The sequence below is a fragment of the Phasianus colchicus genome, chromosome 25 (genome assembly GCF_987193195.1).
Source record: "Phasianus colchicus chromosome 25, bPhaCol1.hap1.1, whole genome shotgun sequence".
Taxonomy (NCBI): Eukaryota; Metazoa; Chordata; class Aves; order Galliformes; family Phasianidae; genus Phasianus; species Phasianus colchicus.
In genome coordinates this window covers 5,421,340-5,435,060 of record NC_143460.1, presented here as the reverse complement: position 1 = coordinate 5,435,060, position 13,721 = coordinate 5,421,340, and the positions used below count along the sequence as shown (strand labels likewise).

The following is a 13,721-nucleotide window of genomic DNA, read 5'->3' as shown; positions in this document are numbered from 1 at the left end:
ATCCCCTCCCTGCTCACTGCCACCCTTTTGATGCAGCTCAGGATGCAGTTGGCTGCAAGATCGCATTGCTGGCTCACCTGCAGCCTTTTGTCCATCAGGACCCCCCAAGTCCTTCTCTGCAGGGCTGCTCTCAAGGAGTTCTCCCGGTCTGCACACACATCTGGGACTGCCCTGGCCCAGCTGTAACACCCTGCACTGTCCTGCTGAACCCCATAAGGTTCACACGGACCCCCATTTCGAGTGCATTCAGGCCCCTTTGGATGGGAGGTTTAGATTGAATGTTAGGGAGCATTTATTTGCAGAGAGGATGGCCGAGCGTTGGCACGGGCTGACTGAGGGAGGGGGTGGAGCTCCCAGTGTCGGAGCTGTGCGGATGTGGCACTGAGGGATGCGGTGCAGCGGTGGGTGCTGGGTGATGGTTGGGCAGCGCGGGGTGCTGCGTGTGGGAGCAGAGGGGACAGCGGGTGGCAGCGAGGTGGCAGAGAGCGCCGGGGGTGACGCTGGGAGCGCTGGGGGTGGCATCGTGCCGTGATGGGCGCCGCGAGGCTGACGGCCGCCGTGCCTTCCTCTTCCTCCTCCTCCTCCTCCGCCCGGGGCAGTGACATCAGGCCGTGCTGGCGCTGAGCGCGAAGCGCCGCCTCCCCTCGCCGCCAACAAAAGTCCCCGAGCGCCCTCCGGGCCCCAACGCCGCACCCGCCGCCTCCCGACCCGCCCGGCCCGGCCCGGCCCACAGCCGCAGGTACGAACCGGGGCCGCCGGACCCCAGCATCCCACCCCGCCCGCGGATGGGGAGCTCCGCGCACGGCTGCTGCCCCGCGGGTGGGCGAGGGTCGGTGCTGCCCGGTGGGCGGAGGGGCACTGGGGGCACCGGGGGGCGTGGGGGGAAAGCAGAGGAGGAGGGCGAAGTTTGGCCCCGGGGACAGAATCGCAGAACTTCCCCATCCGGGCCGGGTGCCGGCGGTGATGCTCAGCGGGAAGTCCCAACGGCCGCGCCGCGCTCCCCCTCCCCGTGCCCTGCCGTCGTTTTGCCTTTCAGCGCGGATAACTTTTGGGAGCCGGCAGGACCGTGAGAGCGGCTCCCATCATTGAGCAGCGGGCGCAGCTCCGGGTCCCAAACCCCGCAGGTGGCAGCGGGGCCGCGCGTGGGAGCGGGCGTTGGTCAGCGCTGGGCACCGCGCGCGGGTGCTGCCAGGAGGCAGCGATCGCTGGGGAAGCTCCGGAGCAGCCGCTGGAATTCCTTTCGAGGACGCAGCGCGGTGCTGGGATGCAGGGGGGGCTGTGCGGGGCCGGGAGGTGCAGCAGCTGCCAGCCGTGGGGTTGGCTGTGGCGTTGGCTCCTGGGTTGTTGCTGCTCCTCGTTGCTGTGATTGCGGCTCAGTGCGTGCTTGGCACCGCCAAAGCGCATCGCCAAAGCAGGGGCAGCGCGGTCCCCTCCCCGCCGTGATTCCATCCCTCTTCTACTTGCATCTCCATCTCCATCAGGCACAAAGCCTTGCCAAAGCTGCAGGGAGCTGTGCCGGGTAGGGGGTTTGATCCCCACGGAAGCCAGGAGTTTTTCTTAGCGTCCACAAAAGTGCTTTGCGGAGTTCTGGATAAAATCGGGCTATTCTTTGAGAAATGAGCTGAATGCCCAGCTGTGATAGGGAGCTTCCCAGTTTGTAAGCTCAGCCTGGGAGCCATGTGGTCGTCAGGCAGCAGCAGGCAGCTCTGCAGCCGTTTGCAATCCCCGCTCATGGCAGCGGGGTGGCACAGCACTGCCCATCCCTGCCACAGATCTCAGATGGGCAGCAGTGGTACCCCAGTGTCCCACTGCAGGACCTGGGGGCACAGTGTGTGTGTAAAGGTTGCTCCTTACCTCGGATCCCCCCGATTTCCTCCTCTTCAGGCAAAGCCCCTGGAGATGTCATCCAGCACAGCTGCTGCTCTGTTCCTTGGTGTCTGCACTGATGCTCAGTGTTTTGTTGCATCCCAGCACTCACTGCCCTCAGGATTCCATTCTCTCACTTAGCAGTTCAGCATCACTGTATCATCCTTTATCCCCACTTACACCACTGGCATCCCAGAGTCTCCTTATGTCACCGCTGTGACATGGGGGTACAGGAGCACAGCCCCCCTCTTGTAGGGCTGTTCCCATGCACGGTGCTGTGGCAGCTGCTCCATACACGATGCCATTTGTTTGGGGCTGAGTCCCCATGGCCTGAGTGCAGTTCCCAGTGCTCCATCCTGCTCATTTCCCACCCATCTCCGTGAGCTGTTTCCTTCTGCTCTCTTCAGGTGCCTCCTTCTATTCCTGCTCACATCATGGCTATGCCAGCTGCTCTCTAAAGTGGAAGGCAGGAACCATGATTTCCCACCTACTGCTTGTCTCTGTGCCAGACCATGTAACAATCCTGCATCGAGTGGATATCATGCAGTGCCAGTGCTTTCCTGCCGTCCACTCGTATTCATACTCTCACTGCAAAAATTCTCCCAGCTTTTTACATGGGCCAGCCTGAATCTCCTGTTCCTTAGCAATCTTCTCCAAGCACAAAATGAGCTATGAGATCTGAAACCAGGGCTGTGGGACCCCAAATCCAGGGCTATGGGACCCTGAAATCAGGCCTGTGGGATGCAGCAGTGGGGCCTGGCAGCTGTCCTGCTTCAGAAGCAATGGGGCACTTTGAGAGGCAGCGTCAGAGGCAGTCCTGTGTTATCCCTGGACAGGGGGCTGATGTGGGTGCATGTGGGTGCCGTGCTGCCTCTGCCTGCCCCCTAAGGAAGCTCCTGAGCCGGGCTGAGCTCTGCCAGGAGGAAATAACAAAATAATGCATTCTCCAGAGAAACACTTTGTGTCCTTTTAAGGCAATGCAAGGGCTGGGACTGGAGTGAGCTGGCTGGAAGGGAGGGATTTGGCACCGCTGTGCCCTGGGTAGGAAGCCCAGCCTGCAGGGCGTTGAGGAAAGGCTTCCTGGCTGCCGTGATCACACCCAAACAGCTCTGACACCCCGGGGCCGCGCTGCCTCCTCCTCCAGCCCCACACCTGCACCGTCTGTGTGTCTGTCCTGCACACAGCTGGCTGTGGGGCTGCATCCCACAGACCCTCATATCACTCAGCACCTCCAGCAAGCGTTCGCTTCTGATGTCCTTGGGACCACCTGAGGTTGCCTTTGGTCCTTCGACTGGCCTCCTTATCCTCAGCTTTTCCCCTTTGCTGGCTTTGAGTTTCTTGAGGCTCCTGTTGCCCCAACCTTCAAAATACCAAGGCTGGGCTGGATCTCAGCCATGTGTGTTCGCCATTTGTCTTATTGTGGGATTATCTGCACATCTGAAGATCAGGCGGCCTCTCATAACTCACGAGAGGAATTTCAGGAAAGAGGAGAGTAAAGGAGAAGCATTAACATGCTGCCAGGGAGCTGCATGGTCAGTTAGGTCAGTGCTCAGGTGTTGGTCCTGTGTCCCAGCCTTCGTACTCCTCTTCCTCCCTTCCCTTGCTCAGAACAGAGCTGTGAGCTCCCAGGACCTGGGATGCTGATCCTGCTGGGTGCTCTAAGTGTGTATGCTGAGTTCTGCTGATTCTGCTCCTTAGCAGCCTTTTGAATCAGTGCAAACATTTTCTGCCCCTTCTCTCCCCACAGGATGCCAAACTGGGGTGGAGGGAAGAAATGTGGCGTGTGCCAGAAGGCGGTGTACTTCGCTGAGGAGGTGCAGTGTGAAGGCAGCAGCTTCCACAAGTCCTGCTTCTTGTGCAGTGAGTACTGCCTCCCCTCGCCCCCCTCCCTGACTGCAGTTTGTGTCCTGTTTGTGGGCCTTGTAAACGTTTATGGGCCGTTCAATGCTCACTGGGTTTCCCCTGCAAGCAGCTGGGGTGCAGGAGCTGTATGGAGGCGTTCTGCTGTCCTCCAGGCTGAAGGAGCATGGATCAGCCTGGAGCACCACGGGATGTCAGGGCTGAGCTTAGCCAGCATCACTACTGCATCCCTGCACCAGGGAAAATTGAGGTCCTGTCCCTGGAGGTGCCTCAGATGCTGAAGGCTGGGTGCTCCCACCAGGCAGGAGGTGGCACATTGCACAATGCTGGCCCTGGTCCTCCGCATTGCTTTGCTGGGAGCTGGGGTTTGGTCTGCCCCGTGTCTGGTGGGAGATGGCCTCCAGGAGCCAAAACATCAGGCAGGAGACATTGCTTGGGGAAGGGAGAAGGTTGTCCCACATCTGCTCATGGCAGCACATCACCAGGGAGAGAACCACGACATGGGCTGCCATCCTCACGGTTTGCAGAGGGAACTCATCCTGCTCCTCGTGTGCCTGGCAGCTCTGCCTGCCCAGTGGGCTCCTCCCCAGCCCTGCTCCCCAGCCCCGTGCTGTTGAGCTGCTCTGAGCTCCTCCAGCTTCCCCAGCACTGCTCTTGGGCCCCATCGGGAATGTGAAGCCACTATCTTTAGGAGAGAAAAACAAACACTGGGAGCTGATTTGCCAAGGAAATAATCAGAAAGGAGCCAAACCTACCACAGTGCATTAAACTGGAGATCAGCTCCGGGAGTGAGTGCTGATTGACTGCATGGCGTTGGTCCAGCTAAGGCAATAGTACAAGCAGAAGTGTGATGCAAGGAGGCTGCCTGGCCTCAGAGCAGCAGCAGCTCTTGTCTGGCTGTTCTGTGGGGCAGCTCAGCTGTTCTTAGAAAAACAAAGGGTTCTTCATGCGATGAGTGCCGTGTGCTGGAATTTCTGCAATGCAGAAACCGGGGGCTGATTTCTAGGAAGCAGATTAGGAAGGAATTTTTTTGTTGCTCGGCAGTGGTTGGGGCAGACGAGGAGCAGGGGATGCATGGACTGAAGGCTGCACCCACCCAGCGTGGGGGGAGAGGAAAGCAGATGCCATCAGCATCACCGCCATTAGGACAAAGCCCTTTGAACCCGCTGGTGTCAGCCCCCACACTCCATCCCTGTGGGTTCTGAGTGCAGAATTGTCCCTGCTTAGCTCTGGGCTGCTGTATCCCACTGCCAGCCCATCTGTCGGATACCCACTCTGAGCCATGGGATGCACAGATCCACGTCAGCCTGGATCCCAACCCCATCCCAACCCCATCCCATCCCTATCCAGGGGATGGGGAGCATACAGTGAGCACAAGACCCTGCCAGCCCTCCTTAGATGGCCACATGCTTCCTTCCCACCTCCTCCTGCCAGCAGTGCGTGGGGTTGCCTGCGGCCACGCAGGAGGAGCACCATATTTAGTAATAGGGCTGAGGAACGCTGCCTCTCACCCCAGGACTGAGTGCACTGGGGGAGCGCTGCGCTGTGTTTGCATTCCTGTGATATTGGTAAAGGGCAAGGAGCTTTCCTGCTGGCAAGGAGTGAAACAGGCTGCTGGGAGCGTCGACATTTAAGGCGTGTGAGCAGGATGGGGATGGCTGGGGTGCAGCTGTAAAACAGGACCTGTTTTGGCGCTGGCTGCAGTGCTGTGGACTCTGCCTTGTCATAGAATGACTTGGGTTGAAAGGGACCTCAAAGATCATCTAAGTCCAACTCCATCCAAAGATCATTGTCTGAACAGAACAAGGTAAAAGATCTACTTCCTATTAACCACTGTTCTTAAAACAGGGATGATTAATGCTTGACTTACTGTGTGAGACACAGAAATCAGCAGGCAGGAAAAACATAATAGCACTGCAACAGTAGTCCGTATTCTGCCCCCAACATTTACCTCTCTGTATAATATCTGAAGAAATAAGACTGCTTCTACCAACATTTAGAAGCAGTCTTATTTCTTCAGATATTATACAGAGATGCCTTGGGCGTCATGCTCCGAACGGGGCAGGTAAACACTGGAGATTGCTGTGAGCCTCATTTGTTTGCTTCCAGGAAGGGCTGGGAGCTGACGTGGAGGATGAGATCAGAATGGGACAGGAGCCCAAGTGGTCTGAGCACAGCGCCGGGGTCCCCAGGCCCTGCTGCTGTCCCCATCTTATGTCCCACACTGACCCCATGGCCGGGACATCCACCTGGCTGGCAGTGCTGAGTGTGCCCTGCACACACCCCACTCATGGCACAGACCTGGGGTGGCACACTGACATGTATATCTGTGTGATTTTGGGGAAATTTAGGATCTGTGCCCTGTCCTGGCTCCAAAACTGCTCCCACCCAGGGTGCCGGCAGCAGTGAGGTTAACAGAGCTGCTGCCTTATGTATGATCAGCCTTGTAGCCTTGGTGGTTGCTTCCTTTTAAAGCCAGACAATGTTCTTGTTGTGATCCTTATCTGCAGCCGTTTTGCATGCACTCCCTTTGAACACTGATCTTGTCTGGGGTTTCCTTGCTCCTTGAAAGCCGAGCTGTTCTATCCCATGTGAGGACTTGTTCTCTGCAGCTAATGAGCAGATCTGGATGCACAGCTGACAGGGCCCTCCCTCTCTTCCAGTGGTCTGTAAGAAGAACTTGGACAGCACCACTGTTGCTGTGCACGGAGATGAGATCTACTGCAAGTCCTGCTATGGCAAGAAGTACGGCCCCAAGGGCTATGGGTACGGGATGGGCGCCGGCACCCTGAGCACCGACAAGGGCGAGTCTCTGGGAATCAAATATGAAGAGTGAGTTGAAGTCTTGTTTTGAAATCGGGGATGTTGTGTGCACCTTCTCCCTCACTTCTGTCCAGACGTGCTCGGCTGTGCCGCCCTGCAAAGCCCACTGAGTGTCCAGCAGTCCCCAAGCTGGAGTGTCGTGGTTTCCCTGTGTCAGGGGGGACTTCCCATATGCTGGGCATGCCGCGTGGCTGGCAATAGCCCACATCTGCCCTGATGTTCTCAGTGGGATGAGGGCTTCATGGGCACGTCCCCATTGCCCAGCCCTGCTGCCCATCCCATCCCAGTGCACAGCTGTGGGGCTGCAGTTTCCATGGGGGTCAACGCCATCCTGACAGCCCCTCCGAAACCAGGCTGGGATTTGCATTCCCACAGCTCTCCCCTCCTCCTTCCCGTTCCTGCACCCCATTAATGAGCTCCCTCCTGTCCACAGGGGCCAATCCCACCGACCCACCAACCCGAACGCGTCCAGAATGGCCCAGAAGGTCGGTGGCTCTGATGGGTGCCCGCGCTGCGGCCAGGCGGTGTATGCAGCCGAGAAGGTGATTGGAGCTGGAAAGGTACGGAGGGGATGGATGGGGCACACGCACACCTGGAACCCTGGCACCTAACGGGGAGCTTTACCACGATCCTCCTCATCCCCTCCTGTGGCCCCATCCCTGCCCAGCTCTGAACCCAAGCGTGGTCCAGGCTCAGCTCTGTGCTGTGGGGTCAGGATGGGGGGAAGGCCTCAGCCATGGGGCTGCTGGCACTGGTGCTGCCCCACACATCGACCCCTGCACTTCATCCTCCCCGCAGTCGGTGTTCATCCCCAGAGCACAGAAGGGAGGCATGGAGTCACAGGAGCCTCCAGCACCGTACTGAGGCTCCAGCAGGGTCTGTGAGGGATGTGTCACATTTTGGTTATCCTCAAAATCCCAGCGCTGGCTCTTGGCCTCCCGGTGTTGTCGATGTTTACAGGGACCCAAATCTGGCAAAGCAATTGTGCTCAAGAAAAGCAGAGAGGATTCCAGAGCATGTATTCAGTGTGCTAATGTTTGCTGGATGACTCTCAGCTACCTCCTCCCCCAGCCCTAATTTCACATTTTCTTCCAAAAAAGGTTTGATGTTTTCCAAAGCGTTTATTTAAATTCCTCGGTGAGGGCTCTGGCTGCTCTGTGCTGCTCGGGGCCGTGAGCTCATCTGTCCCCGGAGGACTGGCAGGGCTGGGGGAGCTTTATTTCTGAACGCTGGCTGATTCCTGCATTCTTAGTGTCTATTTGCTGCCTTAGAGCTGGAGTTGTTTTCCCCCCCCAGTGCCACCCCTGGGCTAAGGTGCAGCAGGTCCTGGCGCATAACCCAGGGGATTTACTATTGTGTTTTATGAGGAGGGTGATTGCTTCTCACCCACTGCATTGTGCAAGTGACTGCTGGGGGGTGGGGGTGGTAAAGGCTCGTTTTAGGAGCCAATGTTTCCCCTTTGTGTCTTCACCATGGGGCAGGAGGGCTTTGCTGTGCTGAGGGAGGGGAGGAGGGCTCTTTCCAGACTTTCCATCAGCAAAACCCTTTGTTGATGGCTTTGGGTCAGAACCAGGGCCTCCAGAGGGATCCCACCTGGTACCAAAGCTTCGCTGTCTCGTCTCCATTACCATCTGACTGGGTTCCTCTCCTGTCCCACAGTCCTGGCACAAGTCCTGCTTCCGCTGCGCCAAGTGTGGCAAGAGCCTGGAGTCCACCACCCTGGCAGACAAAGACGGGGAGATCTACTGCAAAGGTGTGTGCCACGTCCCCTGCCTTGTGGGGCTGTTGCAGGGGGGTCCCTGCACTCAGGTCCCCTCCAGTTGTCCTGGCTGCTGGGCCTGGAGGTGCGAGAATGGGGATGAGGCAGGGGTCCGGGAGATGGTGACCGTGCAGCTGCTCTGCTGGGCGTTGCAGACATGGCAAACCCTGCTGTGCTTCAGGAGAAGAACTGCTACGGTGCCCTCGTGCCACTGTCCTAATGTTACTTTTCCTCTCCTCTCTCTGCAGGTTGCTACGCCAAGAACTTTGGGCCCAAAGGCTTTGGCTTCGGGCAGGGGGCCGGAGCACTCATCCACTCGCAGTGAGGCACCAGGAGCCGGGCTCTGCTCCTCCTGGGCTCCTGCAGCCCAGCCCTGGGCTTCCGCACACCGCAGCGAGCTCCCTCACCTCCTCCATCCCCGCCTGCTGCTTTGCGGCACCAGCGCCTTCCCCTGCCCCGACCCAGCGCTCCCCGAAGCTGCGGGAGCCCCATTGCCACCACGGGTCCCTTGGCACGGGCACACAGCTCGCTCCCACCCGCAGTGAGGCTCCCAGCGTTCCGCTCCGCGTCGCCCGTCCCGCCGGGATGAGCCGCGCTGCGCCGTGTCACCGAGCAAGGAATAAACATCAAAGCTGACCCAAGGCATTGCCCGAGGGGTTGTTCCCCAGGAGCTCAGGATGGAGCGGGAGGACGGGAAGCGGCGCTGTTGCGGCTTGCAATTAAAGCAGAGGGGCTCCCCCTGTAGCTCTGCAGCCCCCTCTGCCCTCCCCTCGTGTGACCATTTCCAAAGCAGCGTTTCCTTCCTGCACTTCGTGTGGGTGCTGCCATGCGCACACCGCGTCCAAACCCATCAGCGCTGCTCCGTGGCGCTGCTCCAGGCAGCCGTGCCCAGCAGTGCTAACAGCTCAGAGCTTTTCACCTACTCCCGGGTTGGGTACTTTTTTTGCTGGATTCTGATCCGCCAGCTTGGCAGCTCTCCAGGTTTAATTTGTTTTCACTGAAACACTTCGCTTTCTCCGTGTGCTTCTCTCTTTTGACTGGCGTGAGATCCTCACAGATCAGCCTCGCCGTCTGCCCTTCTCAATCTGCAGTGGGACGGCTGCAACTGCTTCCCTCTGCTGGCTGCTGCTCCCCGGGCACGGCTCCGGACAGACAGACGGATGTGTCTGCACATCTGTACCCATGCACTGCCCAACGCGCTGCATCCACGGCACCCAGCCCTGATGGCAGCTTGGGGGCTGCAGCTGTGGATTGGGGATGGGGTACCCAACACTGCCCCAGAGAGATGCCCTGGGATGGTGGGGACAGAGCTGCAGCATCAAGCTCTGTTGGCTCAGCAGAATGAGACCCTTCTCTGGGTCTGGGTTCGTCACCGGAGGACAGAGGGGAGGTGACAGGCTTTGCTGAAGCTCCGTGACCTCATGGCTGTGGGAAAGTGATTTTCCCATGGTGGCGATGCAGTGAGCAGCCCCAGCTGGTGAAGGAAGAGACCGTGAGGTTGGTGGCCCAGCAGTGTCACTGACATCCCCACCTGCTGGAGCAGAGCTGGAAGGGACAGCCCAGTCTGCTCCCTTCCAAATTCCTGGGGTACACCAACCCTGAGTGCGTGCCCCTTGCAGGGACCCACCTGCTCCAGAGCCCCGCGGGGACCAAGCTGACCCCCATCTGTGCCCAACATCCCAAACTGGGGCTGCTGGGACAGCCGGGACCGGTGCCAGCATGGTGATGTTGGCCTCGGGGAGCACGAACCAGTTCCTGACTGCACAGCGAGCCCTGCCCTGTTAATGAGGGATAATGAGGTGCCTCTCCTGGCGCTGCAGACTTGCCCCCTGGCCATGCTGGCTGCCAGCGCTGCCCCCAGCAGGCATCAGCCCCAGACGGTGACCCCAGTGCAGCTCTGCGGGGTTTTGTCCCCTTTCTCTGACTTTTTTTAAAATTTTGCTGAGCGAAGGGCTCTGCACACTCAGCACCTCTGGGTTCATCCCCCAACCCAGGATGCTGCGACTGTCGCTCTGTTCAGCAGCTCATGGCCAGCGCCATGACCCCAGTTGTCCCCACAGGCACAGCACAGCAGGGCCAGCTTCTGCCAGGGGCTGGCATGGGAACAGACGGAGCTGTCATGGTCGGGAACGAGACAGGCTGGAAAGGCGCCGGTGTTTTGCTGCTGGGAAAGGAGGACTCTGGCAGGACTGGGCTGCGCCACACAGCCCCATCCCTGCTCAGTGCGGTCACATGGAGCTGGAGATGCTGTCTTCACTGTGGGACAGACTGGGGACACCAAGTCCTTGGGAGGAGGGGGGGGGAATGGGGGCACAGGAGCTCTGTGCTGGATGCTGAGGGATTGGAGCAGCTCCCTTGGGTGCAGGGCTGATGGGTGCACAGCCACCTTGGGATGGTGGCATGGACATTTCCATCTGCGGATGTTCCCCTCCCGGCTCCCTCCCCACGGTCCCTTCATGGTTGGTGCTGCACCCACAGCATCGTGCCCAGGCAGCACTGCATCCTGTAGCCCCACGTTTAAGACCCACAGATCTCTTCTACAGCTTCTACTGCACCCCACAGCCCTCTATCCTGGCTGCTTCTGAACCCCATAGCCCCCTGCCCCAGATAGCCCTGCACCCACAGCCCTCTGTCCTTATTGGTGCTGCTCCCCAGAATCCCACTGCACCCCACAGCCCCTTCCTGGCTTAGAAGTGCCCCCAGAGCCCCCCCTGCCCAGCTGGCACTGCACCCCATAGCTCCACATGCGGGTGCCGTTGCCCTCCACAGCCTTGCAACCATCCCATGCTGCACCCCTGCAGCCCCCTGCACTGCAGCTCCATGCCTTGCCGTCTCCCTGCCGTGCCTTTGCCCACGCCGTGCCCTGGGCTGTTTGCACGGGGCCCCAGGGCCGGACCCGCCCGCAGGCACCCCGACGGCACCGCGCAGGTGGGTGCAGCGGGGCGGCATCGGGCCCGGCCGGGCTTCGCCTGGGCGTGAAGGGCGCTGCACGGCGCTGCGCGGCGCTGCACGGCAGGAGGGGCCAGGCGAGGCGGGGATGGAATGCAAGTGGGAGAGCGGCCGGGCGTGTGGCAACAGATCCTGGGGAGCGCGGAGCCGGGGATCCCACACGCTGCGTGGGGCAGGACGCCCAGCTCAGCCGTAGGGACGGCGGAATGGGGCGTCCCGTCGCTGCCGCCCCGCTGTGAGAACCGGCGGGGGGCACCGAGCTGCGGGGTCCCGACGGCCGCGGGGGGAGGGGTGGAAATCCCCGGCGGGGGATGCGCGGCTGCGGGAGCCGAGGAGCCGCCATGACCCCCGAGAAGGTGCTGCGGGAAGGGGTGCTGGAGAAGCGCAGCGGGGGGCTGCTGCAGCTCTGGAAGAAGAAGCGGTGCCTGCTGACCGAGAAGGGGCTGCAGCTCTTCGAGCCCAAGGGCTCGCGTCGAAAGGAGCTGAGCTTCGCCCGCATGAAGGCGGTGGAGTGCGTGGAGTGGAAGGAGCGGCACATCTACTTCACGGTGGTGATGGACGACAGCCACGAGATCGACTTCCGCTGCGCCCAGGAGGACCCGGGCTGGAACGCCGCCATCACCATGGGCCTCGTCCGCTTCAAGAACCAGCAGGCCATCCAGGTGGTGCGGGCACGGCACAGCTGCAGGGCAGGTAACGGCCCCGCTGTGCTCGGGGCGTGGGGAACCGGTGGTGGGATCCTGCCCCGAGGTGCTCCGGTGTCCCCGCGGCCCCAGGATGGGCGGAGGTCCCGTGGCTGGGCTGCTCCTCTCCTGGCTCTGCATCGCGTGCCCCCCTGCCCTGGCCGGGCTCTGCTTCCTGCCGTGCAGCCCCCTCCCCCCCCCTCAGATTTCAACCCCAAGAGAGGGACGGACACACCAACGTTGTGTCCAGAAAGACACGAGGTGGGCTCTGCCTTCTGGCACGTGGGATGGGGGTGACACCACGCTCCCCAGGGCTGACCCCGCTGCTGCCCAGCACGGGTGGCTGAGCAGTGCTTCTCTCCGCAGTGGTGCAGTACGACGCAGCTGCAGTGGGACAGCGCGCGGCTGTGCAGCATCCCCGGAGCAGGATGGAGACGGCGCTCAGCTCAGTGGGAGGAGGGGAGAATAGGATCCCAGCCGGCAACTGAGCCCTCGGGGCTCCCCAGGAAGGCCAGTGCAGGCACCGGCCCCAGTGCCGTGGGGCAGGACAGTGAGGCACCAGGGCATGGCTGCGGGGCTCCAGCTGCGCCCGCTTGGACCGATGGGGCAGAGGGCACAGCCAGGGCCACACCAGGGGCTCCCGAAGGTGATGGATGTGGCCAGGCCCATGGCGGACTGGTGGAGACCCCCGGGCCTCTCCTGCAGGACAGGGGATGGGATGGGTGAGGCCGACCTGAAGGAAGCAGCGCGGTGCTGAGCCATGGGACATCGGATGTGGATGGGGACACAAACCCCCTGAGACCCCGCATGGTGGAAGGACTGGAGAGGGGACCCCTCGGTCACCATGCCGGGATGGTGCGGTGACACGGCTGTGCCGCTGGATGCTGCCCTGGGGATGGCAATGTGACACTGTGGCCCCCAGCTCCTCGTACTGACTGTACCCCCAACATGTCCTTCTGCTGCTTTGTTCTTTTTGCTTTCTTTTGCGGGACCACACAGTATATGGGAGAACACTAACCCTGCACAGAGCTTCACAGATTGTACATAGACATCCCCTTAAATCTGCCAGCATCCCACAGCCAGGCTCCTGTGCCCCCCACCCTGCTGTCCCCTGCTGTTCCCCTGGTGGCTGGGGTTGGGTTAGGGTCAGGGTTAGGGTCAGGTCTTGCTGCCAGGCGGTGCAGGCAGGACAGCAGCAGGGGAAGGGATCCCTCACAATGGGGCTGTGCCCGGACAGGCTGTGCTGATGTGAGTGCCCGGAGCTGCAGAGCTCCACAAGCTGCAGCCTGAGCCCCACAGCCCGGGGCTGTGCAGATCTGCTGGGAGCACACCCGGCTGCGTGGGAACAGCACAGCACAGTGGCCCTCTGGCCCGGCCCTGTGCCAAACCAGCTCTGGGTGTTTCTGGGGAGGGACGGTGGCACAGTCAGTGCCTGCTTGTCATGCACCGTGCCCCTTCCAAGCAGATCTTGGATGGATTTCCACCCATCTGCCTCTCTCTGGTATTAAGAATTGGGTTTTTTAATAGGGTGTGCAGGGGTGAGCTGGGGGCACGCTGTGTGCACGCAGACCCACACGCATGGAGCACAGGGCAGCAGCAGCACAGGTGTGATTCCTGCAGGAAGGTTCTCAGTGGGTTTGCAGGGGGAAGCTCCTTCTGAGGAGCCCCATGAGCTCTGCAGCAGTCTAAGGATGCAAGGACTTCAAGGGGTGCTTCCAGATCAGCCCAAGGACACACAGGAAGCTTCTCTAATGCTGTAGGAGGTAGAGAAACCATAGCAG

General features: G+C 60.5%; 2 protein-coding genes across 2 annotated transcripts; both read left to right on the top strand.

Annotated features, from left to right (window-relative positions):
- Nucleotides 1–389: 389 nt before the first annotated feature.
- CSRP1 (cysteine and glycine rich protein 1) lies at nt 390–8,944 on the top strand. The gene is made up of 6 exons (XM_031608578.2): nt 390–739; nt 3,614–3,726; nt 6,390–6,558; nt 6,983–7,109; nt 8,209–8,302; nt 8,557–8,944. The coding sequence occupies exons 2-6, from the start codon at nt 3,615–3,617 to the stop codon at nt 8,631–8,633; spliced, it is 579 nt and encodes a 192-aa protein (XP_031464438.1). The 5' UTR covers nt 390–739; nt 3,614; the 3' UTR covers nt 8,634–8,944.
- A 150-nt stretch (nt 8,945–9,094) lies between these two features.
- Nucleotides 9,095–12,559, top strand: PHLDA3 (pleckstrin homology like domain family A member 3). The gene is made up of 2 exons (XM_031608579.2): nt 9,095–11,950; nt 12,307–12,559. Exons 1-2 carry the CDS (start codon nt 11,569–11,571, stop codon nt 12,426–12,428), a joined length of 504 nt encoding a protein of 167 aa, XP_031464439.1. The 5' UTR covers nt 9,095–11,568; the 3' UTR covers nt 12,429–12,559.
- Nucleotides 12,560–13,721: the final 1,162 nt, after the last annotated feature.

Bases quoted from the DNA above. Each gene is read 5' to 3' on its own strand.
- PHLDA3 (XM_031608579.2), top strand. From the start codon at position 11,569: ATGCGCGGCTGCGGGAGCCGAGGAGCCGCCATGACCCCCGAGAAGGTG. The intron at 11,951-12,306 runs GTAACGGCCCCG...TTCTCTCCGCAG, and splicing joins ACGGCACAGCTGCAGGGCAG to TGGTGCAGTACGACGCAGCT.
- CSRP1 (XM_031608578.2), top strand. From the start codon at position 3,615: ATGCCAAACTGGGGTGGAGGGAAGAAATGTGGCGTGTGCCAGAAGGCG. The intron at 3,727-6,389 runs GTGAGTACTGCC...CCTCTCTTCCAG, and splicing joins CAAGTCCTGCTTCTTGTGCA to TGGTCTGTAAGAAGAACTTG. The intron at 6,559-6,982 runs GTGAGTTGAAGT...TCCTGTCCACAG, and splicing joins CTGGGAATCAAATATGAAGA to GGGCCAATCCCACCGACCCA.